At 47.8% G+C, this 27,081-nt stretch overlaps 15 protein-coding genes across 15 annotated transcripts; 3 read left to right on the top strand and 12 right to left on the bottom strand.

The window, feature by feature from the left end:
- Positions 1-118: 118 nt before the first annotated feature.
- Positions 119-701, top strand: N7520_003093 (DUF3237 domain-containing protein; the record flags this gene model as incomplete). Its single annotated transcript, XM_057137028.1, has 3 exons — positions 119-300; positions 350-430; positions 485-701. 3 exons carry the CDS (start codon positions 119-121, stop codon positions 699-701), a joined length of 480 nt encoding a protein of 159 aa, XP_056999714.1.
- Positions 702-807: 106 nt separating this feature from the next.
- Positions 808-2,687, bottom strand: N7520_003094 (Zn(II)2Cys6 transcription factor; the record flags this gene model as incomplete). Its single annotated transcript, XM_057137029.1, has 4 exons — positions 808-1,248; positions 1,298-1,589; positions 1,653-2,583; positions 2,654-2,687. The coding sequence occupies 4 exons, from the start codon at positions 2,685-2,687 to the stop codon at positions 808-810; spliced, it is 1,698 nt and encodes a 565-aa protein (XP_056999715.1).
- Positions 2,688-3,020: 333 nt separating this feature from the next.
- Positions 3,021-3,221, bottom strand: N7520_003095 (uncharacterized protein; the record flags this gene model as incomplete). Its single annotated transcript, XM_057137030.1, has 1 exon — positions 3,021-3,221. One exon carries the CDS (start codon positions 3,219-3,221, stop codon positions 3,021-3,023), a length of 201 nt encoding a protein of 66 aa, XP_056999716.1.
- Positions 3,222-3,472: 251 nt separating this feature from the next.
- On the bottom strand, positions 3,473-4,481 carry N7520_003096 (M20 family metallopeptidase; the record flags this gene model as incomplete). The annotated part of the gene is made up of 3 exons (XM_057137031.1): positions 3,473-3,899; positions 3,948-4,330; positions 4,386-4,481. 3 exons carry the CDS (start codon positions 4,479-4,481, stop codon positions 3,473-3,475), a joined length of 906 nt encoding a protein of 301 aa, XP_056999717.1.
- An 872-nt stretch (positions 4,482-5,353) lies between these two features.
- N7520_003097 (uncharacterized protein) lies at positions 5,354-7,027 on the top strand (the record flags this gene model as incomplete). Its single annotated transcript, XM_057137032.1, has 4 exons — positions 5,354-5,502; positions 5,552-5,645; positions 5,710-6,771; positions 6,827-7,027. 4 exons carry the CDS (start codon positions 5,354-5,356, stop codon positions 7,025-7,027), a joined length of 1,506 nt encoding a protein of 501 aa, XP_056999718.1.
- Positions 7,028-7,056: 29 nt separating this feature from the next.
- N7520_003098 (putative flavin-containing amine oxidasedehydrogenase) lies at positions 7,057-8,720 on the bottom strand (the record flags this gene model as incomplete). The annotated part of the gene is made up of 3 exons (XM_057137033.1): positions 7,057-7,215; positions 7,264-8,619; positions 8,667-8,720. 3 exons carry the CDS (start codon positions 8,718-8,720, stop codon positions 7,057-7,059), a joined length of 1,569 nt encoding a protein of 522 aa, XP_056999719.1.
- Positions 8,721-9,139: 419 nt separating this feature from the next.
- Positions 9,140-9,304, bottom strand: N7520_003099 (uncharacterized protein; the record flags this gene model as incomplete). Its single annotated transcript, XM_057137034.1, has 2 exons — positions 9,140-9,209; positions 9,258-9,304. 2 exons carry the CDS (start codon positions 9,302-9,304, stop codon positions 9,140-9,142), a joined length of 117 nt encoding a protein of 38 aa, XP_056999720.1.
- A 55-nt stretch (positions 9,305-9,359) lies between these two features.
- Positions 9,360-10,616, bottom strand: N7520_003100 (class I SAM-dependent methyltransferase; the record flags this gene model as incomplete). Its single annotated transcript, XM_057137035.1, has 9 exons — positions 9,360-9,693; positions 9,747-9,933; positions 9,981-10,006; positions 10,051-10,167; positions 10,219-10,260; positions 10,309-10,338; positions 10,385-10,441; positions 10,487-10,539; positions 10,587-10,616. The coding sequence occupies 9 exons, from the start codon at positions 10,614-10,616 to the stop codon at positions 9,360-9,362; spliced, it is 876 nt and encodes a 291-aa protein (XP_056999721.1).
- An 829-nt stretch (positions 10,617-11,445) lies between these two features.
- On the bottom strand, positions 11,446-12,605 carry N7520_003101 (glycoside hydrolase family 28 protein; the record flags this gene model as incomplete). The annotated part of the gene is made up of 2 exons (XM_057137036.1): positions 11,446-12,324; positions 12,372-12,605. The coding sequence occupies 2 exons, from the start codon at positions 12,603-12,605 to the stop codon at positions 11,446-11,448; spliced, it is 1,113 nt and encodes a 370-aa protein (XP_056999722.1).
- Positions 12,606-13,755: 1,150 nt separating this feature from the next.
- Positions 13,756-14,595, top strand: N7520_003102 (uncharacterized protein; the record flags this gene model as incomplete). Its single annotated transcript, XM_057137037.1, has 2 exons — positions 13,756-14,028; positions 14,095-14,595. 2 exons carry the CDS (start codon positions 13,756-13,758, stop codon positions 14,593-14,595), a joined length of 774 nt encoding a protein of 257 aa, XP_056999723.1.
- Positions 14,596-14,923: 328 nt separating this feature from the next.
- On the bottom strand, positions 14,924-16,098 carry N7520_003103 (uncharacterized protein; the record flags this gene model as incomplete). Its single annotated transcript, XM_057137038.1, has 3 exons — positions 14,924-14,943; positions 15,008-15,817; positions 15,870-16,098. 3 exons carry the CDS (start codon positions 16,096-16,098, stop codon positions 14,924-14,926), a joined length of 1,059 nt encoding a protein of 352 aa, XP_056999724.1.
- A 2,465-nt stretch (positions 16,099-18,563) lies between these two features.
- Positions 18,564-19,358, bottom strand: N7520_003104 (A4/G1 family peptidase; the record flags this gene model as incomplete). Its single annotated transcript, XM_057137039.1, has 1 exon — positions 18,564-19,358. The coding sequence occupies one exon, from the start codon at positions 19,356-19,358 to the stop codon at positions 18,564-18,566; it is 795 nt and encodes a 264-aa protein (XP_056999725.1).
- Positions 19,359-22,749: 3,391 nt separating this feature from the next.
- N7520_003105 (DUF3716 domain-containing protein) lies at positions 22,750-23,193 on the bottom strand (the record flags this gene model as incomplete). The annotated part of the gene is made up of 1 exon (XM_057137040.1): positions 22,750-23,193. One exon carries the CDS (start codon positions 23,191-23,193, stop codon positions 22,750-22,752), a length of 444 nt encoding a protein of 147 aa, XP_056999726.1.
- Positions 23,194-23,533: 340 nt separating this feature from the next.
- On the bottom strand, positions 23,534-23,749 carry N7520_003106 (uncharacterized protein; the record flags this gene model as incomplete). Its single annotated transcript, XM_057137041.1, has 1 exon — positions 23,534-23,749. One exon carries the CDS (start codon positions 23,747-23,749, stop codon positions 23,534-23,536), a length of 216 nt encoding a protein of 71 aa, XP_056999727.1.
- A 538-nt stretch (positions 23,750-24,287) lies between these two features.
- On the bottom strand, positions 24,288-25,862 carry N7520_003107 (fungal specific transcription factor domain-containing protein; the record flags this gene model as incomplete). The annotated part of the gene is made up of 3 exons (XM_057137042.1): positions 24,288-24,947; positions 25,034-25,086; positions 25,136-25,862. 3 exons carry the CDS (start codon positions 25,860-25,862, stop codon positions 24,288-24,290), a joined length of 1,440 nt encoding a protein of 479 aa, XP_056999728.1.
- Positions 25,863-27,081: the final 1,219 nt, after the last annotated feature.

Consider the following 27,081-nt stretch of genomic DNA (forward strand, 5'->3'; position numbering starts at 1 on the left):
GTGGGATCGGAAAGCACCGGGTGTGGGGAGAATTCCAACTAGTTAATTAAACCCCCAACCCCAAACTGCAGATCAAATCAGATCTACCTTCTAACTCACCTCATATCAATATCCAACCATGGACACAATTTCACCTCCGCCTAAACTGAGCCACCTCTTCACTCTCCGATGTGCGGTTGATACACCCATGGAGATCGGACATGGGCCCTACGGTCGGCGTCGTTGTGTGCCTATCATGTCGGGGGTGGTTAGTGGCCCGCATTTGAAGGGGGAGGTTGTTCCTGGAGGGGCGGATTTCATGTATGTGGTTAATTTTCAATTGGAACGGTTGATGCTGATGGTATGACAGGATTGTGGAAGAGGATCAGACTACTCATGTGAACACGAATTATGTGATTAAGAGCGACGATGGAGCGTTCATTTATATTCGGTAAGTGTGATTTTTGGCTTGTTCTGGCTATGCGTATAGACTGATCTTTGCTAGCACGGAGGGAACACGGGCTGGGCCGCCTGAGGTGCTTAAAGCGCTTATGGAGGGTGGGCCGGTTGATCCTAGTCAGTATTGGTTCCATCTTCATGTTCGTATTGAGACCGGTCACGATAAATACAAGTGGATGAATGATCGGGTGATTGTTGGACGGGCGACACGGGCAAAGGGGGAGGTCGCGTACGATGCGTATTTCTTGGAGAATAGTCCATGATTGAGGAATTTGAAGCGGATGCGCATTTATCATGTATCGTGACTTTCAATGCCACACATTAATAGTTCTATAGACATTACGGCTAAGTATACAAAAGCATCAGGCGTCATGGCGAATGAAGTCGCTGGAGCAGTAGCTCGGCAAGATTCACGTAGCAGCCCTGGCTCACGTCCTGCCGAGCCAGGACCTCATCGGCCATCTCGTTGGCCCAAACGTACTCTGAGTGGAAGCCTCGTAGTTCGAAAAGGCGTTGTCGGAGCCATACTTGTTGGTTAGCGTCGTCCGTCTCGATAACGGCCATCAGGAGAGACCAGTGTAGACGTCGTAGTAGTCGGGGATCGGCCGCGTACTGCTTGCGGGCAATATCTATGATTCCAGCTGTGGCTTGCCGATGGATAGCTGCCGGTAAACTGTCTACGCAAAGTAGCCGACGGTGAGCCAGGATTTGGGCATGAAATGTACAAACAGCCATGTATATTGTGTTGAGTGTGCGTCGGGCGGAAACGGCTCCGGCGAATTTGGCGGTGATGAACAGGTCAGAATATTTCTAGCATTGTTAGTTGCAAGTGTTTACTTGATTTTGAATTGAAGCATACATCACGCGTGGAAATGATCTCACGGAAAAGTGACTCGGCGGTATCGGGAGCAGACCCAGAGTCTACCAGCACCTTCCAGGTCCGGTGGCGTAAGGTGAAACCAGCATGTAGTAACTCCAGAGCTCGATAATTTTCAATGTCATCCAAAACCTGTTGGTCTGGATATCGCTTGCCCCAGAAACATCGTCCCCAAAGACGAGCACATCGATGAAGATGATCTGGATGTAACGCGGGATTATTGGATTGCATGACATAATCATAAAGTGATTCCGTCAGGCCCATGGGCCGGGAACTAGTGTCGATATACCTTTACATGTGAGTGAGGGCCGGAGCGGGTAAAGTATGGAAAACTTACAGCATCCATAGAAGAAATTGTTCTGGGATAAATGAAACTTTTGCTGCGACCGCATCCTCCAGGGATGTCGGATCGTCGTCAGCAGTCAAGAACACATCATTGACGTCCTTGATGCGGAAAAGCTGGGGGTGAGACTCCAGCAGTGACCGAACTCCGTGGAGATGAAGCTGTAGATGGCGCACCGAGTTGCCAAATTGCCATTCGTACACTACCATGAGGAACATGGTGGCAAATATTATCTCGAGCTCGGCCACGGAGACTTGCCTCCGGGGGGTCTCCAGGAGTTGCCGGAACTCCTTAACGGCCAGACTATAGTGAAAACGCCCATGATCTTCAGCAGTCGGCCGACCTGGCGATCTGACCGCCAATCCATGGCGATACATGTCGCTGGCGGACAAGGCCAGGATCATTCGCATGATGACCTTGTTCGTAGCAGCCGGACCTTGGTAAAGATAACCCAGGCTACTCCAATCCCATCCTTTCATATAGTAATGGACAATGGACGAGGAGGGGAAATATTGAAAGTATTTTTGGTCATGCTCGGTGAGTGTGAGAGAGTTCGCACATGCGATCTCGTTGCCGCCCAATGGGGGGTAGAGGGGCGTTGTTATTCGGATGGGGGCGACAGGCGGATAAAAAGATGTTACGTGTGGAGGCTCCAACGGTATTGTATCGCCAGGCCATGATATTGGTGAGAAGCCATCGAGGAGCGCGTCGGGCGAAATGTCCACCACCCCATCACCAGCTTCCGACGCCGGCCATAGCGTCTGATCCGGGGCCGTTTGGGCGGGCTGAAGATGTCGAATTTGAGCACTGCGGCCACGCTTCACGGGAACGCCCCATTCACAGCTGAGATGAAGATTCAGACATCGCTTGCAGACGGGTCGTTCTTCGCCGCATTTCACCTTGCGCCGCCGACAGGTGCTGCAGCCTGAGTGGAGCAGAGTCGGATTAGTCGCGATCTCGGAGGGAATGAAACGGATGTGGAGGGAATAACTAACCACTCTTTGAGCGCGGCGCGTTCCTTCCAGACATGAAGACACGATCCCCCACCTCTAGCTAGATCCAGTGGATTAATCTACAGACATCGGCTTGAGTGGGGAGGGGAGAGAGTTGAATCATCGAGAGAGAAACCTGGAGCCAAGCCGATAAGCCGTGGGAAAGTGGGTCCTGACACCCGATCTGTCAGGCATGACATAATTAGGTTTAAGATCACACAAGATTGACAGCGGCAGTTGCACTAGTCGTTTACATTGCTTGAGTAAAGACTTGAGCACCTCCAAGGATGAGGGTGATAAGCACTTGAAGTAATAATTGTATCCAAGGTATGAATATCAGTTCAATGTTTTAATATACATCTTCAATCTATTAATCATCACGCGCAATCTCCTCCTGCCATTGTCGACGTGCCGTCTCGTATAGCTCATCATTGCTGACCATATCATATCCGATCAAGGCTAATGATTTCCCAACAATGATTGCCTCAGCGTGGGCTTCATCAGTACCCGCCGCGGCTGCAAAATTGGGATGATGAGGGAAGCTGTTGTCCTTGGTGGGAATGCCGAACATTGTGTGTAGAGTAGGTGTAACATAGCTAACGTTTCCTGTTCAAGGATTAGTTCCGCACACTTTAAATATACAGCACCCTAAAGAAACATACCAATATCCGATGATGCAGTAATGACCTTTTCAGACCGCTTCAACACATTTCGACCGTATGAGCCCATGTGGACCTGATATCTCTCGCAGAGTGTGTCATTCAACCGCACGTCAGTGTAGAGCTCATCCCTGCGAAAAAAAGACAGTCAGCACATTCTAAATCAGAAATTAGCCAAGGGAGAGGGGACCCACTCCGTGATCGTTGCTTCACACCCAGTAGCCAAAGCACCAGCCTCAATGCAGTTGCGCACTTTGGCCACAAGGGTGTTAAGTCCCTTCAATGTCGGGCTTCGAACCTGCCAGAACGCCTTGGTATACGCTGGAATCACATTGGCCACCTTAGGCACATCCGTAAAAGCAACATGGATACGCTGCTCCGGCATGAGTTGCTGACGAAGCACCGCCACGTTATTATACGAAGTGACCAACGCATCCAAGGCGTTGACACCAGCCCACGGATTCCCACCAGCATGCGCACTCTTACCCTTAAACTCGCAGTGGAGGTTCTTACGTGCGTTCATGAGGGTTCCGGCAATGCCGACGTAGTCACCCGCGGGCTCTGAGTCCATTTTCTCAGGTCCACCATGACTGGAGGAGTTAGAGAAGGTATCGAGCATTCCGGTGGAAGAAACTTACGCCATAAGAGAAATATCCACGGACTTGTAAGCCCCTGCCTCGATCAGCTTGGCCTTTCCACCACCGTTTTCCTCGGCCGGTGTTCCTAGGAGCTGGGTCCGTCCCGGGATGTCGTATTTCTTCAATGCGAACGATAAAGCGAGGAATGCGGCAATACTGGCAGTCGCGATAAGATTGTGACCGCAGGCGTGACCGATATCGGGGAGCGCGTCGTACTCGGCGTTGAAATTGATCAAACGCCCGCCCGATCCGCTGAGGGCTTCGAATGAAGTGTCCAATCCGTATGCATGGCGAGTAACGGTGAAACCTTGTTGTTCGAGGAAGTCGCAGATGGTGTCATGGGCATGGTGCTCTTGGTAGGCGAGTTCGGGATGCGACCAGATCTGCGATAAGTTTGAGTTAATGAACGGCGCGTGGGAAGATTAGCGAATAATTCACCTCGTGGTTCAATTTTCGCAAGGATTCGTGCAATGTTTCCAATGCAGCATCTACGGATGCTCGGACGCTATCTAGCTGGACGGCGGAGACGCTCATATTGGGATATGCTTGTGCTCAAAATTGGCAGAAATTTTTCTGTCAATTTCGAGGGCTACCAATGTTTTAATAGAATGAGGGGTCATCACATGGGTGACAGCATTTCCCTATCGATATCGGAAACTTATCGGATAACGTTTTTGCCGACGAATGGAGCTATCGGAAGGCGTTTGCCGATCCAAAGATGTTTTTGGCGAGCTTGAGAGTTTACGTTTGATCTCTTTCGGCGATGGTGGGTCTCCCCATGTTTTCAATCTGTGGGGTAAAAAGTATGACACATGAATTGACTATCAGCTTTCGAATTATGGTAGATCGGCGGGGTTCCATGACTTTTAATCAATTTCTGATAGGTAAATGGGTCACCGATAGGAGGAGGTCCGAGGGCTGATTGCCGACGGGACAACACTAATTGGCTAGTCTGCCGATGGGCCCTAATCTCCGTGACTTGCCCAGGAACACACAGTTGTCATTAAGCGGGGCGAAGTAACTCTATCTCTGTGAAGCGTATGAGCATTGTTGATTTACCTTTCCGAAACCCTTTATAGTCGCGTATGACTGCCGATATTTGAAGCCGCTTGCTCGCAAATTGCTCTTCCTGGTGCATGACCGAGGGTATAGCCAAGGTCGGTGGGTATGAGCCTGCTCTATGTGTCATAGTATTGGCCGTGGAATACGATGTGCTGGGCATAGAGGGGGTCCCCATTTCGCCACTGCTTCCTTGTTAACTTTATGTACTGTGGTAGCGCCTGGGGATCACATTCTCAATCAATTCAATTCACAGAAAATTCCAAAGTTTGATACTTAAACAATTCCATCTCATCTCAATTATTTTTTCAAATTTTCATCATTCTCATTAGTTACCAAAATTCAACATGTCAAACAAACCACCACCGCCAGTTGATCTCGATATATTGAAGGTCCGATCCAACCCTGCAGCCAAAGATGTGGATTTTGGTGAAGTCCTGGAAACACATGTCACTCCACAGATGGAAAGAAAGGTTCTCTGGAAACTTGACCTTTTGTAAGTGTCAATCTCACTTACCGAGGAATGTGTTCTAACAGAGATCTAGTCTCATCCCTCTCATGGGATTCTGTTACATGCTTCAATATATGGACAAGTTGGCCCTTAGTCAGGCAACGCTATTTGGACTAACAGAGGACCTGGTAAGCATTCATTCTTTAAATCACACTGTTTCTTTGAATGTTTTCTAACCACCACTTCATCCAGCACCTCAAAGGCACCGAATATAACTGGTCGTCAGCCGTCTTCTACTTCGGATACCTTGTGTGGAGTTGGCCCAGCTCCTACCTAATTGTACGACTTCCGCTTGGAAAATACCTGAGTTTGGCCGTTTTCATATGGGGTGGAATTCTGATGTGCCACGCCGCCTGTACCTCATTTAGTGGACTAATGGCAGCCCGATTCTTCCTAGGAGTCGGAGAAGCATCTATTGCTCCTGGATTTGCCATGATCACAGGAATGTTCTACAAGAGAGAAGAACAGCCCGCGAGACAGGCAGCCTGGTTCATTGGAAACTCCATTGCATCAATCATCGGCGGTCTGGTCGCATACGGCATTGGTCTTATTAAGAACAATACTGTTAATAACTGGCAGTTGCTATTCCTCATCCTAGGTGCCGTCACATCTGCCTATGGATTCGTTCTAGCAGCCTTCCTGCCGGATTCCCCAGCCAAGGTGGTGTTCTTCAACCCGACCGAGAAAACAATTGCTATACAGCGAACACTTACCAATAAGACTGGTGTTATGGATGTGGGTAAGTTCCGGTGGAACCAGGTCCTAATGGCCATTAAAGACCCACAGACTTGGTGTCTTGTGCTATACACCCTTTGCGTGAATCTCTGCAATGGTGGTATCACCAGTTTCTCGTCTATTATCATTGCCGGGTTTGGTTTCTCCAACCTCAAGGCTCTCATCATGCAAATGCCTATTGGAGCGGCCCAACTCGTCTTCCTTCTACTTACATCTGGGTTTGCCACTTTTGTGCGCTCCAGCAGAATCCCGATGATGATTTTGAACTGTTCAGTCTCCGTTATTGGAATGGCTCTCATCTGGAAGCTGGATGATGAAAACCGTGCTGGCAGACTCACTGGTCTCTCCCTCGGAGCAGTGTTCGCAGCCAACATTCCTCTATCGCTGAGTCTCATCAGTTCAAACGTCGCTGGATTCACGAAGAAGAGTACCGTCAGCGCCATGATGTTTGTGGCATACTGTGTTGGAAATATCGTCGGTCCTCAGTTCTTCATTCCTTCTGAGAAGCCTGCGTATCCCGTGAGTCATTGATTCGAATCTCATGTTCTGTGTTATCTTACTAATTCAAATTTAGACTGGTATAAAAGCAGCCATGTCTGGCTTGGTTTTGGGTATCTTCTTTTTAATTTGCCTCTACGTGTTTTACGTTTGGGAAAACCGTCGTCGTGATCGGCTTTACGGATCTCCGAGACAATTGACCGAGGCAGAGGAGCTCCAGGATGAGTTCTCCAACAAGACAGACCATGAGATAGAGAGTTTCCGATATGTCCTCTAGATATTATACACGAGTCCCCCATATATGATTCAAGTTAGCTTCTCCTTTCCTCGTTTATAACGCGCTCCATGACAAACCAGTAGATACTTTGCAAAGAAATCTTCGGCAAAGTCATCAAATGGCTCGTAGGGTGCACCCAGCTGGTGAGCAGCTGCAATACCAGAGATGCAAGCAATTTCGTGCATATTCTAAATTCATTAGCGAATAGAAAATATTCAAGATACTAATGTACTTACAACCATAGTCCAGCTACCGGCATAATGAGTTCGATTCTTGCCGTTAATGAACATCATCCCAGGGACAACACGAAGATAATGTTGCCACCGATGACCAAACTGGTGCCACCATTTCCGGCTAATGATCTTCGCCGGATCGATATCATTCCATGTCCAGAGATCCTGCTGCTGGTCATTCAAGAAGATAGTCTGGAAGACATGCTCGTCCAGGGGTCGTGGTGGACTACCTGCGCCTATATTATCACGGAATTGGTGTTGGTAGTTTGTGCAGTCGAATCCCATTTCAATCTTGTCTGGATCAGATGCAAATGAATGCGTGTAATACATGGGTCGGTATCCTAGCCATCCATCCTTCTGACAGGCAGGTTGCTGCTCGGCAAATGAAATCTGGTCTTTCCTTTCCTTGGTTGTCGGCTGTGCACACAATGTGGGATCATATTGCGTCTCGAAGATCTTTTGAAAGTAATCTGAATCTGAATGGGTGATGGTGATGTCATTAAAGAATTTCACACCACCCAATACCCATTTCTCTCGCCAGGTGGCCTGCTGATCGAGGAGTTTCTTTGCTTCGTCGGCTGGGCAACAGAGAACCAATTCATCAAAGGTGAAAGTCGATGGTTCCGAGAATGAGTCGCTATTATCACCTGATTTTGTTCGTACCTCCAACACAACAGCTTTATTGTTTCGTTCTATTATCTTCACAGCGGAATTCAATTGAATATCCACCCCTTTAGATCGAAGATCCGAAGCCCAGTCCCTGTAAAAGTCCCCAAGATTGGGGAATGTATACATCACTGGCAAATTGGGCAGCAAGGTGTCTGGATCATAATTCCACAACCTCATCTGCGGATCATCAAACAATCTCTCCAGCAACACGCTCGACACATTCGGAGTCTGATTCCCCGTTCCAAGAAACAACGCCAACAGCGGCAAGACCATCTTGTTGCTGAAATCGCGACTGAATCCAAACAAGCGCAGGATCACCTTCACCGGCATAATTCCCAGGATTGGCATCATGTACTTAATGCACTTTAGCACCTTGCCTAACTTTTTGATTTCCCGAGAATGGCGATCGACAAGGGGACTGGGAAACACATTCGTCCAGAAATCGTCTGCCCCTTTGCCAAACGAGACTTGCAGTTGGACTGGCTGAGGTTCATACCCGTATTGGTGAAAGAAGCGAAACGTGTGACGGAAAATGGCGGAACCGCCTTGCACTCCGTCGTTAAGCCAGCCTGCTCCGTGGGCGGACTCATCTAGCGTGATTGAAGTTGCTTGGCCACCTGTGTGTGAGTCGGTGTCAAACATCGTGACTTGGAATTTATCCGTATGATTTGCTAATTTGGCCGCACATGACTGTTTCGATATTAGGTTATGTTCTTGATTCAGTGTTGAGCACATACCATCCCTGCAGCGCCAGCGCCGATGATGGCGATCTTCTTCCGTGTGTCCGGCATCGCGAATTGCGTAAATGTTAAGAGGAAAATGAAAAGATTGTAAAGACACGTTTTTGTCTGAACTGGAATCTTGATGATTTGCGATGATGTCAAGGATCGAGCATTCCTCGCGATGGACCAATCATCGGACTAGAAAACACCAGAATTAAGCTGCAAGGTGAGTCAAGGGATCCTTAACAAGCTTCAAACTCTATTCATTACCACTGGAGGCTCTAAATCCTGTTTATCTTTCTTTCACAAACTACATTACTTTCTGGTAAAAGCAATTTGACACAACCTCCAACGAAAACAAGCATCCGGGGCAATTCCAGTACAGTCAAAGGGCATACCAAACATTTAATTCAGCAACTCCAAGGTAGTCATCCAGCAGCAATATCCGATCAACACTATATCTCCCGATTCTCCAGCATAGTAGGTTTTCATGAATGCGCCATCGAATCAGGTGTCGAAAGCTCACCCTCAAACGGCTTCCGCGCCCATACTCGTCGCCTGAAAACCCGTTAGCACGCCCAGCAATATCACCAAGCCTAAACTTACGCTCGCTGATAACCGTGATAATGCGGATTCTTCAGCTCAGCCCGCATCTTCGCAACGTAAACAAGAACCTCATCCTTCGTCCACGGCGATGGGGATCCGAATTTAGTCAAGAGTCAAGAGCCACATAGACCACCCTTCCATCCCGCCCATCCAGTGCTGGAAATTGATCATGCCAGCTTCCTTGAATCTGCGATCGCGTGCCCATGCTCCGATCGGCCATTTGTAAGGCTTCTCGTGTACTTCGACGAATCCGGCTGCGCGGATTGAATCCGCCATTGTGTCGAGGATCATTACGTCTCGACCCGCTGCTGTGCCGCATGCTTTCATGTTCGGGAACCAGCTTCGGAGAATGCTGTCTGCGGGTATACTTTCGTCATCGCTATCGATGCAGGGACAGGCTTCGAGTTGTTCGATCCAGCCTCCGGGGCGTAGGTTGCTATTTTTGGTTAGAAATTTTTTTGGGTCATGGGTTATGGTGATGTGGCATACTCGTAGATTCGCTTGTAGAGTTTGTTCCACTCACTAGGATCGAATGATCCTATCATAATGCGCATGTGGACGAGATCGAATGGTTGTTGCCATGTCCATTCTTCGAGGGCGTTGTCTACTTCAAATACGCAGTTGGGGGGCATCCAGGTTACAGGGGGTGGGAACAGGTCCACACCACGAACGGTTGCTAAGAATTGTCAGTGTCGGTGCTTGAACTCGTTAACGTGGATTTACTTTCGGGATACATGTCGGCGACATCACTGTATGGATTAGTAACGATCCGGAATAGCCTCGTTTTACTCACATTGCCCAGTTACCCTTGCCCGTGCCAAGATCGAGGATATGCGCTGGCCTATCTCCGATAGGTGAACGGAATAGGGGGTTTGCCTTGTCTGACTCTAAGACGAGTGCGACAAGGTGTCTTTTCGATCATTATTAATCGGGATTGGGATTCCGGAATGAATTGGCATACCCAGCTTCATAAGAATCGAACATTTGTTCATCCGAGGGCATCCTGTCACCTTGTGAGAAACATTGTCATGTTTTTGTCATTTGATCGTACAAGTATCCTTTCTTGCTGAGTGTTTGATAACTATTTCTCGTCAGTTTCGCCCGTTATAGCAATACGGTTTACTTACCGACGACCATTTTCCATTAAACCTCGAGAAATCAATGAACCGATCGAGCTAGTTTCCCTAAATGTTTAGAGAACATTCCCAAACACCGTGTAGGTATCATACGATTGCCAGTCATTGAGATAACCGCCGCTACCGGCCTGATAAATGTTCGTATCCTAGTGCCAGTTAGTGTACCGGAAACTCGATAAACTTTCAAACCTACCACCGAGATGGTCTGATTGTCTTCCGCCATCACCAGATAAAGTGTATATCATTCAAATGTTATTACGGGGACAAAGAATGAGGGAAAAGAGGAATGATCAGATTTCCCAGCTTTCCTGATTTTTGGCTTCTGACATCCCCGCAAAAATCTCCACTTATCTTCATAGCAAAACTGGTAGGTACAGGAAAGCAAGGTCCGCATCCGTGAGGAAATAGAATAATTTCTTCCATGCCAATGGAAATGAGCCATGAGGTTCATTGGACAATCATATTGATGGAAAAGTTGTCCGACACCAACGAGGACATGGACCTCTTCCTCGACTTTGCGCCAGTGCCCTTTTGGGACTACTGTCATGCATATCTGTTTATTACTGTTGATCCGGTTGTTCATTTTGTTGAATTTACTTGATTCGTCAACTGCACTTTCCTTGAATGGGATATTTGTGCGTTGAATTGTTTATTGTTGGTCCATGCGAGCCGTTCCGAGGTCCACCCCGACCGTATGTTGAAGTGGCGGTTTGCCAAGGTGGCACGGCGCAGCTGAGATTGGTGGATTCGGACTGATGCGGTTGTCCGCCTTTCCTGTGGAAAGAAAGGAAAGGCAAACGACTATCGTGGCTATGTGGAAAAGATTGGTGTTTGGAGTATATTAAAAGTGATATAGTCTATGGTCTATGTCAATTGCACGTGGATCACAGTTTCCAAGGCTTCAGATACCATCCTTGCATTTGCACACGCGGCTCACGGGAAGGAAAGAATTGATGACACCTCTTAAGGTTAGCTGCAGTTTGATTTCCCCGGGTAAAATACCCGAAGTACCAAATTTCATCAATTCAAGCGCAAAAGTACCATGCAGAACTCTAACACGAGGCCCCAGAGGGCACGTTCTCACAGTCATCACTAGTGCTTCCACCGGTAAGGTCGACGTCGCTCCAGGTCCAGTCCGAGCAGCTGCCATCGCCGCAAAGGATGTACACCTCGACAGCGTCATCCTCGACGGAACCAGTGATGCCGTTCACAGTCAGGTCAGAGATAGTGACACCGTTGGATGGGTCACCGGTCGGCGAGCCATTCTCATAGTCCTGCTCGATAACAACGCCGTAGTCGGTAATGCCGGACAGGGTGATATCGGAGAAAGTCACGTCAGACACGGAGCCAGTAGCGTCGTAAACGGTCTTGATACGAATACCGTTCTCAGAGTCGCTAACAGTTGACGAGGTGATAGTGACGTTCTTCACGGTGTTGTCGTCGCGGCCACCAACGGATCCAATGGACAGACCGTGTCCACCAGAGCAGGTACCGCCCGAGAAATAGATGTTCTCGCCCGAATTAATCGCAATGCAGTCGTCTTGGTTCTTGACCACGGCTCCGGTGATAGTGATGTAGGAGGATTCGCTGATATCGAAGCCATCGGTATTGTGGCCGCCGTTGTCGTCGCCGTCCGAGCTGTCAATCGTGACATCTTTGATGACGAGGTTGTCCGACTGAACGCTGAATGCCTGCACGGGGGTGTTCTTGATGGTTAGACCCGAGATGGTCGAGTCATCCAGGGAGTGCGCGTAGAAGAACTTGGGCTTGGTCTTGCCACCGTTAGTACCTTCGCCGTCCCACCAACGAGAACCATCTCCGTCAATCACAGCATCGTCGGCGGCCGTGACGGTGATGCTTGATCCAGAGATCTTGATCAAGGGACCATCCCATTCCTTGTAACCGAATGTAGTGGTTCCTTCAAAGATGACCTATACCACTTAGCATGGCTGTGGATTGGGAGCACGAGCGATCTTACCTCAGTCCCATCGTTCAGGTCGGTCAACGCCAAAGTCTTGCCAGCAGGGACCTCAATGTTGCTGAGGATGATTTTGGAACAGTCCGACTTGCTCTCCGTGGCACTTGCGGCATCGGTGAAGGTGCAAGTAGATGAGGACCTCTTGACGACGTCTGACACTTTTGAAGGGGTCGGGGCCGCAATGGCAAGAGTGGCAGCTAGGCCGGCACACAACAAGTGCGAGATAGAAGGCATATTTGTGGAGTTCTGCTCAGCAGAAGTTGATAACGAGAAGAGAAATGGAAGGTTAAAAGAATGGCGGATTCCGGTCAACAGAATAATTAATGAGAGTGAAGGTAGAGAATGACATGACCATTACCAGAGAGACCTACCCGTTCTTATAGTTCTTGACCACCGAGTGCCTCCTTTTCGTGATTCATCTCATCTCTGGGAAATTTCCATTAGAAACCAGGGGTTGAAGAGGATCACTCTACCCACATTGCATGTCATTTGGGGAACTGCAGTGGGACCCATCAATATCTAACGGTTGATTGGATTCGACAATGATGCCAACGGAGGGGACCTGAAACAAGCAATGATGGACATTTAGGTCTAATTTTGCTCCACTAGGCGCCATGCAGTTATAAGGCCGGTATTTCGAATTTTCCCTTCCTTCGAATGCTCTACCGAATTTGTTCCGATGAGCGGGAGTGAACATTGAAAGTGGGGTTGGGGATAGATAGGGGGCCTTAGATGCGTACGCAGACGAATCATACAAGTCAGGGGTCACTCGTGGCCGCTAACATTGAACGTATGCTATGCTCCTTGGATATTACACAATATATTATTGGAAATTGCATGTTCAATTGCGGACTCCTGACATCTCCAGTTGTCAAAACCAATTTTCGAGCATCAATTACCTTCAATTGTTGAGGCTGGTGGAGACATGGAACCACAGAACAATTAATTGGAAACGATAACTGTGCTACTAAATGTTATTGAGAACATAGATGAAGAACTATGTCTGAAAACCTCAAGTGCTTCCACAGTTCAAATGTTTTTGATCGGCTAAATCGGAGTTGACGATATATATTCCTGTTAGCTTCTGGGCAGTGGAGCTTAGCTTCAGCCACATTTGGACTTCGAATGTTCTAAGGTTTCAACCTTGGTTGCCAGAAGTGCAGCTAAATAGAAATATTCAAGTCAAACTCTTAAATAGGAAAAATTGATGCACGTGGAGATCATTGTATCCAAGTATTTCATTGTATTCAAGTATTTCAAATTTTCAAGGAAAACGAGAATAGTTCAATGTTCAAATGCTTCAATTTCGTTGAGAGGTCACATGACCAGTGTAGTCGCGTGGTCGCTATCTTGCATTCAAACTTTTCTTTCTTCGGGCACGACAATGTCAACGGTTAAACTGCATAAAGTTACTGGTGCCCCAGATTACGATAACCCAGACTTCTGGGATGACCGATTTGCGACCGGTCGCGATGTAGGGGAATGGCTGAATTCTGGCGAGGCACTTATCGATGCGGTTGTGGCTGACCTAGAGAGCCGTTCAGGCGTTGCGGTAAGCCGACCACGCGTCTTGCATTTGGGACCAGGCGTTTCCAAATTAGGCCTAAAACTGCGAGACGCCTGCGTGGAGCGCAACTGGACGGGTAATGGCATCGTTGTAAGTGTAACAAAATGCATATATTACATAGCCTATTTCCACTCACTGGTGATTGTGATTTTACAGAATGTTGACTTTTCCGGAGAAGCTGTTCGTCTTGGGCAACAATATGAAAGCCAAAGAGCTCCGTCAGAGGCGATGCATTGGCACCGGGCCGATCTGCTGTCTTGGAGCGACGTTTCGGACCTTTTACCTTTCGCGCCGTTCGACGTGATTTTCGACAAAAGCACTAGCGACGCCATTGCAACCTCGGCCGACCGGCATTTCGCGTCTACAGATGATATTTCACAACTCTGTCCTGCTGTTCAGGAGCTGCTATCGACTCAGTCCTCCATCAATCTGTCTCCTGTCGAACTGCTGGGTCTCCATCTCGTGCCATTGACGCAGAAAGGTACAACTTGGATAGTCATGTCATATTCAGCTTTTCGGTTTGGAAGTGCATCCGTTCTCGATAAATATTGGACCCTTCGCTCTCGGACACCATTGAAAGCGCCCGCGGGCCTTACGTCATCGGCCGCTTATACCCCGGACGTGTTCCATTGGATGTATATTCTGGACCGGAAATGATGAAAAGTATATGCTCGGATGATAGTGCTACTCTCTTACATATTGCACAGACCATACCTTATGGAGTACAGTTTTTTTCCCATTCATTGTGTCGATAATTCGACCTGCTCTACATGATCGCGGGACAAGAAAATCAACAGTTGAGACCTTCAGCACTCCATGATTGTCAGCTCAAACACACGACCGTCTACTGAAATCGCATATCGACTGCAAAACATATATCACCCTTTGCAAAGATTAGCTACGACCGTAGACTGCGATTTCGTATACAATTAGGTTCCGATTGATATGAAACGACCTCATCTCACTCCAAGGTTTCGCAAAAGATTTAACAATTCAGATAAATTGCTGTGTCATCATCAGTCTCAAGTGCTTGATCTTAGCATGGGGGTCAAAAGGGTTGGCAACTCACCGTTCGAATATAAGGCGTATGTATCGGCATTCATTACAGCCTCACGGCTCTGTAAAGCGGTGGATGCTGAATATCCATATCCCAGGTCCTCCGTTCCCGGACTATAAACCCCTGGAGCATGGGTGAACTCGTGCAGACTGGTGGTTGCACGATCCTGATAATGGCAATCCCTCGACAGTTCCGGCAAATAAGAGTAGTAAATTCCACAGTTTGCGATCTCGTTTCGGGATGGAATCGTGTATGCCAGCACGTTGGTCTCACAATACCCATACGGGTCGGTGCAGTAGTAAGTGGTGGCCCCAGATGTCGTCATACTGGCCTCCTTTGCGACTGCGTCAAGCCGAGCTGCGACCACTTCTCGCACCGACTGGTCTGTGGTCTTGAAGTACTCCTGAAATTTGGATGCGGAACCAAGCCGAGCAGCAATTGCTGCGGCTGCAGCTAGGGAAGCCGTTTTACGCAGGGCTTCTGAGAGCTCCTCACTCAAAGTACTGTTGTTGCAGCTGAGCTGGGTGCGGCGACCGAGAGTCTGGATGGCCTTGGTAATCTGGGACGCTTTGACGGCATCCACCTCAATCTCGAGGCGATTAGAGCGGTATGAAACACAACCGGAGACATCTCCATCGAGCACCAGAGGAACAAACCCTTTGGAATAAATCATCACCGAACCCCCGCGAGACATGTCAGTGGTTGCAGCAATGTCGAATTCATCTTCTACCGTCTTTCCAACACCCAGCGTGGTGAGTGCATCCGCGGTCAGCCCCTGGAGCTTCATGCGCCTCTTGATACCTTCAAAGATAACCTCGGTATCTATCTGGAGACTGAGTTCCAAGCATCACTGATCAGGAATGAGGGTCCATACTATTCTGATAAACGGTAACCTTCTTCACTGGCGCACTATCGCGAAAGAAGTTCAGATGCATAAAAGTCACTTCCTCTTGACCGACATTCTTGACCACAGCTTTAATCCGGGTATTGTCCACTTGTGTCAACGTGACATCCAGAACTGATTGCCCGTTAGGCTCAGTTGGCAGAGTCCACACATGATGTGCGAGGATCAGAACCGCCGAAAAGAGCCCAGTCAGATGCATAATGGAAGAAGAACTCTGGCTGATACCACAAGGGTTGCAATTGGATCCCAGGAAGTATTATGAAATTCCCAAGTTCCGGATTTTACGGGCTGCGCGCGCTTTTATAGATAACGGTATTTCCCATCTATCGTTCAATATGCTCCGCTGAGGAAGAACCTTGGTTGCTTGTCACGCATAGTGATCATTAGGAGGGTAGCCGAGCGAAGAAGGTGGTACTGGCTCTCGTAGATAGTTTGCTGCGTTGTAGATCCTCTGATGTGCTGTAGATTATCCCGAGATAGTGTTATGAGTATGAGATCGCTCGTCATTCTTGGCTCAATGGTGCTTCGTTTCATCGGGTACCCGGATATCAGTGTCACTTTGTGATTGTGGGACATTTAAAAGACCCCGGAGAACGGCCCGTGTCTAATTCTAGAACTGAAATATAACGAAACGGAATGGGAGCAGACAATACCAGATAGAGTTGGAATGCATTGTAAAGCCAAGCTGAATATATTTGATCTTTAAGATCAGAAAGTAAGAAAAGGTCCGTACCAAGATTAAAAACCAGTACCATACTACAAAAAATGAAAGGTGTAAAGTGCATATGAGATTAAGTACCAGCTTCAATGCATGAAAGTTTTTTTTGCAGCCACAAGATTTGATCCAGCGTGACCTGGGTTTTGTTTCCCTGCATTTGTGCTGCTGGTTGACATCATACCCCAAGTACAATGCCGAGGACGGGGTTGCACGAAGGGTAAACGGCGAGTTTGCATTCTTGTTACACATATCGAATGGTTTGCAACTAACTTGGTCGAATCAACACAGCCTTAAGTAGGAATATGACATATATCATGTGTGGAAGCTCTTCCGGGTCAGCCCTAATACCCCAGTTTGATTCATTGTATAGAATACTTCAAGAAAATCACCCCTGAAACCCTCATATCCCTACAAAATCCAAAATTGAATGATGAACTCTATATCTACCCTCAATATAACCCTCTCGACCAAACTCCAACTCCAACCTCTCACCCACCAAACAACCCTTCCCCTCCAAATATCAATCCAAAACTCCACAACCACACCAATAACCCTCCTTAAATGGAACTCCCCACTCGATCCACGCGCATCAACTCTCAATATATTCGAAGTCTGTGATACAACAATCGGATGCAAGCTGGCAGCCGACACCGTCAAGATATCACGTAAACTTCCCGCATCGCTGGATGACCTGGTAGAAATCAATGCCGGCGAAACAATGACGTGCTCAATCATCCTAACCGGTTTAGAATTTCAAATGGGCCACGAATACTCTGTTCGTGTCCGAGGCATCTGGATGGCCTTTTGGTGGAAGCCGTTAGTTGATGTTACTGCATCCCAATTGCAGGATCTGAGTGGGGCGGATCGCGGGGGGTTTAGCTCGAATGTGCTTCTCGTGGAAGCTTAATCGTCGGGGTCTTTTGTACTGGTTCGGTGTTGGCATGTGCTCTTATATCTGTCCGGGACTTCAGTGCTTGGATTTAATAGAGGGAGAAGCGGGTAATTTTATTCTAAATCGAAGCACAAGTAAAAGGTACGAATCATTTATCCAAAATACCTGCTCAGGTGGGTCTTGATCCTGTTTAACTGTAAAGCTATATGATTTGGTATATTTGACCCAGAATTTGTGGGAGAATATACTAGGGCTTAACTCTGTCCATTAAAGTTGTTGACCATACCATACCAAGTAGAAGAAATATAAGCCCCCAACGCACTCAGAATATTTGTCATGTGGTGATTATGGACAGATGTATGGTAAGCGAGGAATATGTTCTATGGTAGGCTCGATAGTCAACGCATAAATTCAGGGCACAAAATGGAATAAAAGTCATGAAAATACTTTCCAGTCAAAGGATACATGGATTCAGTCAAGTTGTATGAGAGATGCTCCGACAAAGAAGGGCCTCTATCGGGCCGAAGAAGTTGTACCTCCCGAAGCAGGGGCCTCCAGAGTATAACAGGCACTCCCATGTTGCAATGTTACGTCCAAGGCGAAGGTGAGAAACTGATCTTGAGTGAACAGGGACAAGTGGAAAGTCTCATAATAAATGGGATTCAACTGATTTTAAACCCCCAGCCAAGGACACGATCAAGTCACTACCAGTGATCACGAAACCATGCTTTCCAAGTCCATCGTCCATTACGTACGAGGATCCTCACAATGCCATTCAAAGGCTAAAGTTGTCCGGGTATTCTACGTGAATACAATTGAAACAGCTTCAAAGCAAAAGGTAAATGACATATCTTGACCAAATATATGAAGCATACATGAAATTGCCAATAAAAAACATTGAAATGACAATAATGAAAAGCTTGATGCATGTTCCTCAGGTTCCAAAAGAATGCACTTTTATCAGTCTCCAACACAACAGCTCTTTGCGATCTCGATCTCACCAACCATTCAGATATCTACGTCTAAGAGTAGATTGAATACTGACATTGTCCACTTAAACGTACTTGACGACGACACTGCTGGAGGAGGTAGTGACAGAGGTCAGGACGGTACCGCTGTCGCTCTCAATGTCGATGATAGTGGCACCGGAAGGACCGACGCTCTTGCTGCCATCTGTGGCAGAAGCGCTGGAGAAGGTAACAGTGCCGAAGTCGGCGAAGGGAACGAGCTCGTCATCCTCCTCGAAGTCCTCGACAATCCACTCGGCATTGTACTCGCAAAGGTCGCCATCAACGCCACCAGAGAAGGTGTGGGTGACAGACTTGCCGGTGGTGACGTTGTCAACAGTAGCGGTACCGGCAGTCTTGGAGGTGGCATCCACAGTGACCTTGATGACATCGCCAGAGGCGATGGTGAGGTCAAAGTCGTAGGCATAGTCGGGGTACCACTCGTACCAAGCATCGTACGAGACGGTGCTTCCCTGGATACAGAAGTCGACACCGGTCTGCAGGATGGCAGTGTCGCAGGTATCGCCATCAATACCGACCCAGGCGGAGGCGCAGTACTGCTCGTTGCTGGAGCCACCGCTGGGAACACTGGGGGTGGGGACGGTGAACTCAGCAGTGACGGCAGTGTAGCCAGTACCGATGAGGACGGCACCAGCCCAGTTAGAGCTGTACTCGACCTCAGTAGTGTTCTTGAGAGTCACGACCTCGGTAGTGCCGGCCTTGAAAGGCGGGTTGCTCTGGCGCTGGCGTGAGGCACGGCGAGCCTGACGCTTGGAGGTCAAGGGAGCAGCGAAGGCGCTGGCGAGGAGGGCGCTGCCCAAGACTGCGGTAGAGAACTTCATGATGGAGGTGAGTTGTTCGTGAAGAGAACTGGACTCGAACTGATCGTTGGAGACTGGAGTGGAAGATGAGAAAGCTGTGTGATGAAGAAGCAAAATCGAGCAGCGAGCACTGGGCTTTTATAACTTTCCTTTATCTATCTTCAATTCCGTGACAGATGCCGGTGATGGCGAAAGGAGGAGTTCCGATGGGATTCCATCCTTAGTTCCACGCCATGAGACTTCATCTCGATGCAACATCATCGTCCATAGTGGATGGCCATAGGCTGACCCGAAGCAGCAGACTCACGACTAGCCGGCCAATATCAGACGCCGTCGGAGACCGATGGATTAGTCGAACTAGTTCGCGCGAAGTGGTTTGGGTACTTCTGCAAAGATTGATGAAGAATGTGCACGGCTCACATGGGGTTATCCGTGAAGATCACGCTAACCAGCTTCCATTTCGGTTCGACACCGATCCCTTATCAACCCCAGAAGTGTTGATCAATTGTGCTAGAGGGTGCCATCTGAGCAATAGAGAGTTTCTTGGCGGCCACTGAATCAACGTTTTCCTGTTTTCCTGATCAAATGGACAAAAGGGGGCAAAAGGGGCCGTGGACTGAAATCGCGTGGACGACATGATAGGATGATTTCCCTATCAGGTACAAGGCACAGTTGACCTCGGATTGGTTGACGAAACCAGGCAATATATCCCTAGCGCATGCAGGCAATACATATTGCACAGCGCAGCCAATCCGGAACGGGTGGTTCCGTGCGTTGGCACCTGGGGGATGTCTCGGCATATTACTCTGAAGATACTCGATCCCCACATTCGTCAAGACTTCAAATCAGCCATAAGCCCCTCTCCAAACGCCACCGACTCCTTCCCGCATTTGCACGGGTCCTGCAGAGATACGGATTTCCGACGGGCACTGGGCTTGCGATAAGGCATGCTTTCTTGTTTTTAGCACCCGGATCTAGAAGGCTAGACATGGGACTGTATACGAGAGTATGACCTTGTTCATCTGAGCCAGTGCAAACAAGGAAGTGATCGACCAATTCATTTAGGAGGGCTGCAATGACTTGCGATAAGGGACACTGTTGCGATACTACTGTGGCGCACAGGCTAAAGTCGGGAAGTTGAACAAGCCAAGCTTTCAACAAGCAAAATTGGCGGAAACAGAGGGGATGTACGTTCCCATTCTTCTAGAATGTAAGAATAGGCGATCTGCAAAAACCCCGAGTGCTGATCTCGAAATCGTCAGATCCAGGTACCGTAAGCGAGGAAATCATCCCTTTGGCGGAGAGTGGAAAGCCAGACAACATAGGCTTAGTGGCGCACCGACTCAAAACAGACACTGAGCAAAGTACGAGTGATTCGTAAGACGAGTCGCGCTAACATTCTTCGAGATTGAGACCCGGGTCACTGGTCAGCAGTAGACCCGACGAGGTGGCTCTATCATGCCGGGAATCCTTGCCATTTCAAGCGGGGACAAGTGGGGCGTCAATCACCCAACCCAATTCCCGCCTGATACCGATTGCATCTTAAGGTCCGTGTCACAAGGTGAAGTGGTCTAATGGAATCCTGCAAATTGATGGGAATATGAGGGGAAGTACAGTAGAGTTTGAAGGACGTTGAAACTGGGGCAAACAACACGTCCGACCGCAACGATATCTGACTTACAAGCATTTCCCCTAAGCCATGAATTGCTTACTTTCTGCATTCCCTTGGCAGATAATGGATATTTGGCGCCACCCGCAGTTCGGTTCCATAGACAGACTAAAATGGGGCCTCGGTTAATTATAGAACCGGTCAAGACGGGTTGATTATTCAAATTCAATATGGACGTCCTCCGATAGGTCATTCACGAATTGAACCTTCATACAAATATTCACTTCACCAGTGGGGCCTGAATAAATGAATGCTGTAAAACCACCCCTTCCCTTCTTCTCTTCCTAGCCTTCTCTTATCCTATTTCCCCACCACTATGGGCTTTCTTCGCAACTTCAAGCTAGTAACTCTTCAAAACTCTAGCGAACGTCACAGGGGACGCGAAAGAGATGGACGCGCCCGATCTAAGTCATTTTATTCATTACCACGCCCTGACCTATCGATATCGGGTTTCGAACACGCAGCCAGTCGATAAAATATACGGATAATGCTACTCCTGGAGTGCGCTATGTTGTGGTAAACGAGCTAACGCCGGAATTGGTACAAATCTAGCTCATCGTGGAGCAGCTCCACGGGATGGCCTTGGAAACTTAGAGCAGATCCTAAGCTTCTGGGTACTTCGGCGGGAGGATGAGAAAGATCCCACATGCCTGGTGTTTTCCTACTATCTTGATTAAAGACGCATTGGCCACATTCAACGGTCAGACCGACATAGAGAGGCTTGGAGGGCTGCATATAAATCAAGTAAAGAGCAGAGGGCAACAACTTGGATAGAGTCAGGGCTTGGATTCCTGGGCAGAGAAGAGTTGAACATCAATAATCATGAACTGAGTAAGAGATAATGGTTATCTGATCATTTTGATCTTCCATCATATAAGCTGATTTTCTCCATTTCTCTCATGGCCGTAAGAGAAATGCGTAAATTGGTACTGCCTCCATTATTTGTGTAGCTCAATTCTAGAGCCTCAAGACCTATGCTATGTTGAGCTATTATAATTTTCCTTTCATCCGGAATTGATAGGGTTGTCTATTCATATAGCTACGGTACAGTATGGTTCTAACTATAAGCTCCGCCATATTCAGTGATACGGCTTACTGATAGACAACCGTAAAGTATGGTCCTAAGCGACATCAATCCTCAACAGCACAATCCTCTTCATCGTCTTCAATCTTCGCCACTCGATTCCTCCTCTTCATCATATTCGACGACCATGAACTTTCGTCCTTGGCCCTGTCTGGCCCTGTCTAGACCCGTCTGGAACCGTCTGGCCCTGCCCAGCCTTGGGGCTCCCTCAGGATGACCTGGGGTCGCCCTGACGCCCCCCTGAGATATCGAATATATCTTCATCAATACTAGTTCTTCACATTCTACCATGGGCCTTATCTATCCCATATGAAGAGCTGTTCGAGTCTTGATAATATCTTGTTTATTGCACATAATGAAACAAGCGTATTTATTCCAACGCGGAAGAGCAAAAAAGAAAGCCACAGAAGAAAGCCACAGCTACATGTGTAAAGAGCAAAGAAGAGAGTCACAGCGAAAAAGCAAAACAGAAAGCAGAAGAAAACAGACCTATCACTCCTAAAGCAGAATGGACTAGTGTTACGTTGGAAGGTCAACTGTTTTTGGTAATATTCTCATTCAATCGAGGTCATCATATGTTTCAGTGATGGCAGCTACATACTAGAGAGAAGAGTCAAAGGAACGGACAGACGGGATCAAAAGAATGGACGGAACGGAATTCAAGAGAATCGCTGCATAGTGCTATCCATCTGCTCAAAGCTTGCCAGGTGGGCCTGCGCCCGGTTGACAAGATCTGGCGATGATGATGCCAGGTCGATGCCAGCCAGCACCATGGTGCCAGTAGCCTTCAAGGCTGCATAGTCGCGATGGAGGGCATGGACTCGGCTTAGATCTTCCGTTTCATGGCTTGCACCACCACTTTGAGTGGTAGGCCTTTCATCCCCAGTGGAAGCTTCCCCAGTCGTCGATGACTGTGAAGCTCCACGCTGATGTCCACCGGGAATTGGGCCAGTCAACGGGAGATTATTCGCTTGGCGATAAAAAGAGCAACGCTGGAACTTGCCATTCCAGTGGCAACTCGCACACGACACCAGGCCTAACTCTGGAAGGTTCACCACCACACATCGGGACCAGGGGCCTTTCCCCCCTTGCAATGCAGACATTCCAGAAGAGCTAAGCTTCCAACGATCTGCATTATCACAGATTCTGCGTTGGCAAGTTTCTTATCGATCTGACTGTGGCGTTCCAAACCACCAGTGTTTCTTTCAGGGCGCGAAAGAAGCTCTCGCCGCAGCAGCATTTGCATCAGGGTTCGTAGATACTCACCCTTAATGCGATTGGCCTTCCTTGCGACTGTCCAAGGAAGACGAATGGCCCAGTGGGCCGAAGGCCCCGGTTGCCGCTCATCGGTACCACTTTCCGCAATTGGAATTTCAGTGGTGTGACCAACTGTTCGGTAACCATGTTGTGCGACTGATCTTTTCGATTTATAAGTATTAAATATCAAGGAGGAGAGGGAGGATGGTTAAGATCTTGCAGGTCTGAATCCAGCCGTTGTGAGTCTGGAAGATGGGCGATCAGGCCCGGTTGGTCACCAAAAAGACCCCGACGCTCAGGGCTTCCTCTTGGTGAACGCGGTGGTAACTCAGCACGTCCTCTCTCACTTCGAGAAGGACGTGAGCCAGATCGAGGGGTCGCAAGTTTTCGAACAAAATCCATAGTGACGAAGGTAAAGAGGAGAAGAGACGAATACGCGAAGAGAGGAAGAGAAGTTGCGAAGAAAGTGAAGAGGAGAACCGTGTACTATACGAGTATATCGAATGCATAAATAGATGTAAACATATGTGGCGGAATACGAACATTTGAAAGGTGGATATTATAGGGAAGCACTGAATTCGCAGCCATGGGTATGTTCCTGCATATGGGTTAAGGTGTACAAGACTAATTTGGGGGGTACGTGGAGAAATTCCCAGCATACCAGGCTATAATTTGACGGACTTGGACAATATAGCTAAATACCGCTAAATTAAACGTTGAATTTGAAGCTTTAAAGTCCGGTCTACCCCAGTAATAGACGGGTAGACTTCCGTTCCCCTCTTTTTGCTTCGTCTACACATCTTGAATAGGAGAGGAACGAATAGAAGAGGAGGATATTATAGGTTTTGACTGTTTAATTGATAAGTCTGAGAATTGGCATGCATCACGCGAGAGACATGATATGCTTCGATTTGAAGTAGCTATAGAGAGCATTGGTCCCTCAATTATATGGCGATCCAGAATCGGTCCATCCAAAACGGAAGCCTTTCGATGACTCATCAGTAAGCCCGGGGCTTGGTGTTTCAAGATTGGGACACTGCTCATCTTGTAATTTCTTCGAAATTCCACATGGATTGTCTTGTGAGAAATTAAAGTCATCTATTGCTGACTCGAAGTCTCGCTTTAATTCACCTGACGAGGCTGGGATTTTGAAGAAGTCTTCAAAATTTTGCACGCCTGTCGAAATTTGTGACAGGATGTCAGGCGTATCAAAAGTGAGTAGTAATGGGCTGGGGTCTGCTAACATGTCTTTTTTGGGAGAACCATCTGGTGTAACAACTTCAATGTCACTTGCAGACGTGCAGAATTGCTCAGAAATATTGAAAGAAGGGAATTGAGGATTCCAGTGGTCAATAAGATCGGAGGTGAAAGACGATGACGTATCATGAGCTGTGTTTTCAGGAGTCAACACGTGGGCTATCTCATTAGAACGCGAGCTGGGGCTATGGTCCGTGTCACTAGTAGACAAGAAGTATTCAATTGTCATGGTGCCCATCTCCTTGAAAGCAGCTGTAGATATCCTCGCCGTGGGATTTTGATTTGATAAATTATCGAGGACAGCGATTACCATCAAGACCATACTGTCAATGTGTTGAAAGCTCTATGGGAGTTAATTTACCAAGTCAGATTTAAACACTTCATCCATTGGGGGTAGATTTGGTATGCGGGCGAATCGGATACACTAACCAAGCTGCGCCGAATATTTTCGGAACCCCAGATCGTGCACAAGAAGAGAGCTCCTTTTTCTCAGTTAGCAAGGATTAAGCTTAACAATGGCTTTCAACTAACCCGCAACAAAGATACCGTCTTCCACGAAATGTACAAGGTTGATCAGTTTGCTACACTTTAGCACACGGTAGATCCGAATTGTTTTTTGACAGGCCTCAAAAATTCTTATGTAAACCACCTCGAGATCTTCAGGAGTTTGGCCCATGACTTGTTCCTTGAATTCGAGGATAGACGACATTCCAACTAGCTGTTCAGGAATTCGGATGCTCTCGCGGTAAAGCGTGATGATGGTCTGCCAATACCCAAGCTCCATGAGGAGGTCACATGAAGAAAGACCAGTCTCAGAGGAATGCGGAATAGACCACTTCCACTCGTCTAATCTGTCAGTCATATTCCTTCGCCAGGATACAAAGTCGCCAGATTGTCTGAGCCCAAGGACTGCATTTGAATTTTGTGCCAAAGATTGACTCGCTGTGACACGTAGAGCGTGTTGGGACTGAATGGTACGGTGAATCTCGGACTGTAAACGTCGCAATTTGAATTGATGATGAGATGCGTAGTTGGGGTTTGCTAAGCCACCCAAGGCACTTAGAAACGCATCTTCGGTGATGAAGTGGCCATCTTCAATGTCTGGAAATGGGGTAGTCACAACCTCATCGGGGATGGATAACGGTCGACCTAAGCAAGGGGCAATGAGACGATCTAAACTGTATGCAGACCACCACAGTCGACGGCGCAGATTTTGAAGCCGACTGGATGTCTTTCCAGCGGAATTGGAGCAATCCATATGCCTCCGAAATATGGTATTAGTGCTAGACCCCGAGTAAAGACGCAAATCTGTAGCTGAGCGCATGGCCATGTCGACCAGGCTAGCAAAAGAAGGGCCAGTTGGTCTCAGAAGCGCAAGGCTACATAGAAGAATTATGGCTTGGAGTTCTTCGAGGCAAGTCGATTGTTCTGAAGACATTGAAAGACTCAAGTATGATTCTAAATGGATCATTGCTGAAGCTTCATAGGCTTCTGACGTGTTCGAAGTGCCTGACAATTTTTGTCTTTTCACTCCAGATGTTTCATGCCAGTCTTTATTTTCCTGAGACATCTTGATTCCCTGTTTGAAGTCACATTTTATGGCAGCGCCAATAGCCAAAACAGTATAGAGAATATACATCTTTCGCGGTGATTTTCCAACCGTCTGATTCGAATAGATTTGATCAAGGATTCTTTCAATCTCTTCACGGTGTAGGGCCGGAATAAAGGGATTCACATGTTGGAAGTATAGATCCACTAGTTGTCTTGCATGTTTTTGGATGGGTAGATCCGCAAGTTGGTGTTTCGATTCGCGGGAAAAGAGACCAAAGAATGAAGTGCGGATCGAACTTATAATTTCGTTGTCGCCATTTCTTCCGCCTTTCAAAACCCTGCACCTCATAGGGCTTCCAGAAAACAGATTCGTAATGATGTTGGTAGAAGAATCTCCGCATTTGAAGCCGACAGGAGAGTATGAGGGATCTGATGATGTTGCCGAGGGAGATTTCTGATCTTTCGAAATGGTTGTCTCCTCATGGTGGCGATCGGATTGCGGGCTGTCTTTGCTGGTAGGACTATCACTACTCGACTGTGCGTCATCAAATGCCGAAATTGACTTCGCTGGAATGTTGTTCTGATGCAAGAGTTTGTCGAGATAGTTCAGGCGGGTCTCCAGGAAGTAAACATAGCTTCGTGGAATTTCTTGTTTTGTGATTGGATCATATCCAACACACTCGACCTGGGCCCTTGAGCAAGGTTGGCATCGTGGAAGTGATGAGTCACATTTATGCTTTCGCAGTCGGCAACGGTAACAAGCTGAGACATTTCGAAATGATGGGACTGGAATCAGGGGGTCTCTAGCAGAGTTGTGTAAAGGGGTAGAAGGTTTTCCCTTTGGACCTTGTCGAATTCCTTCATGTTTGTGTAAGTGTTGGTCTGTCGGCGAGACCGATAATGGTGTTGTGGTCTTAGGCATATCA

This window comes from Penicillium odoratum, assembly GCF_028828045.1.
Source record: "Penicillium odoratum strain IBT 22623 chromosome Unknown utg000002l_segment0_segment0, whole genome shotgun sequence".
NCBI lineage: Eukaryota > Fungi > Ascomycota > Eurotiomycetes > Eurotiales > Aspergillaceae > Penicillium > Penicillium odoratum.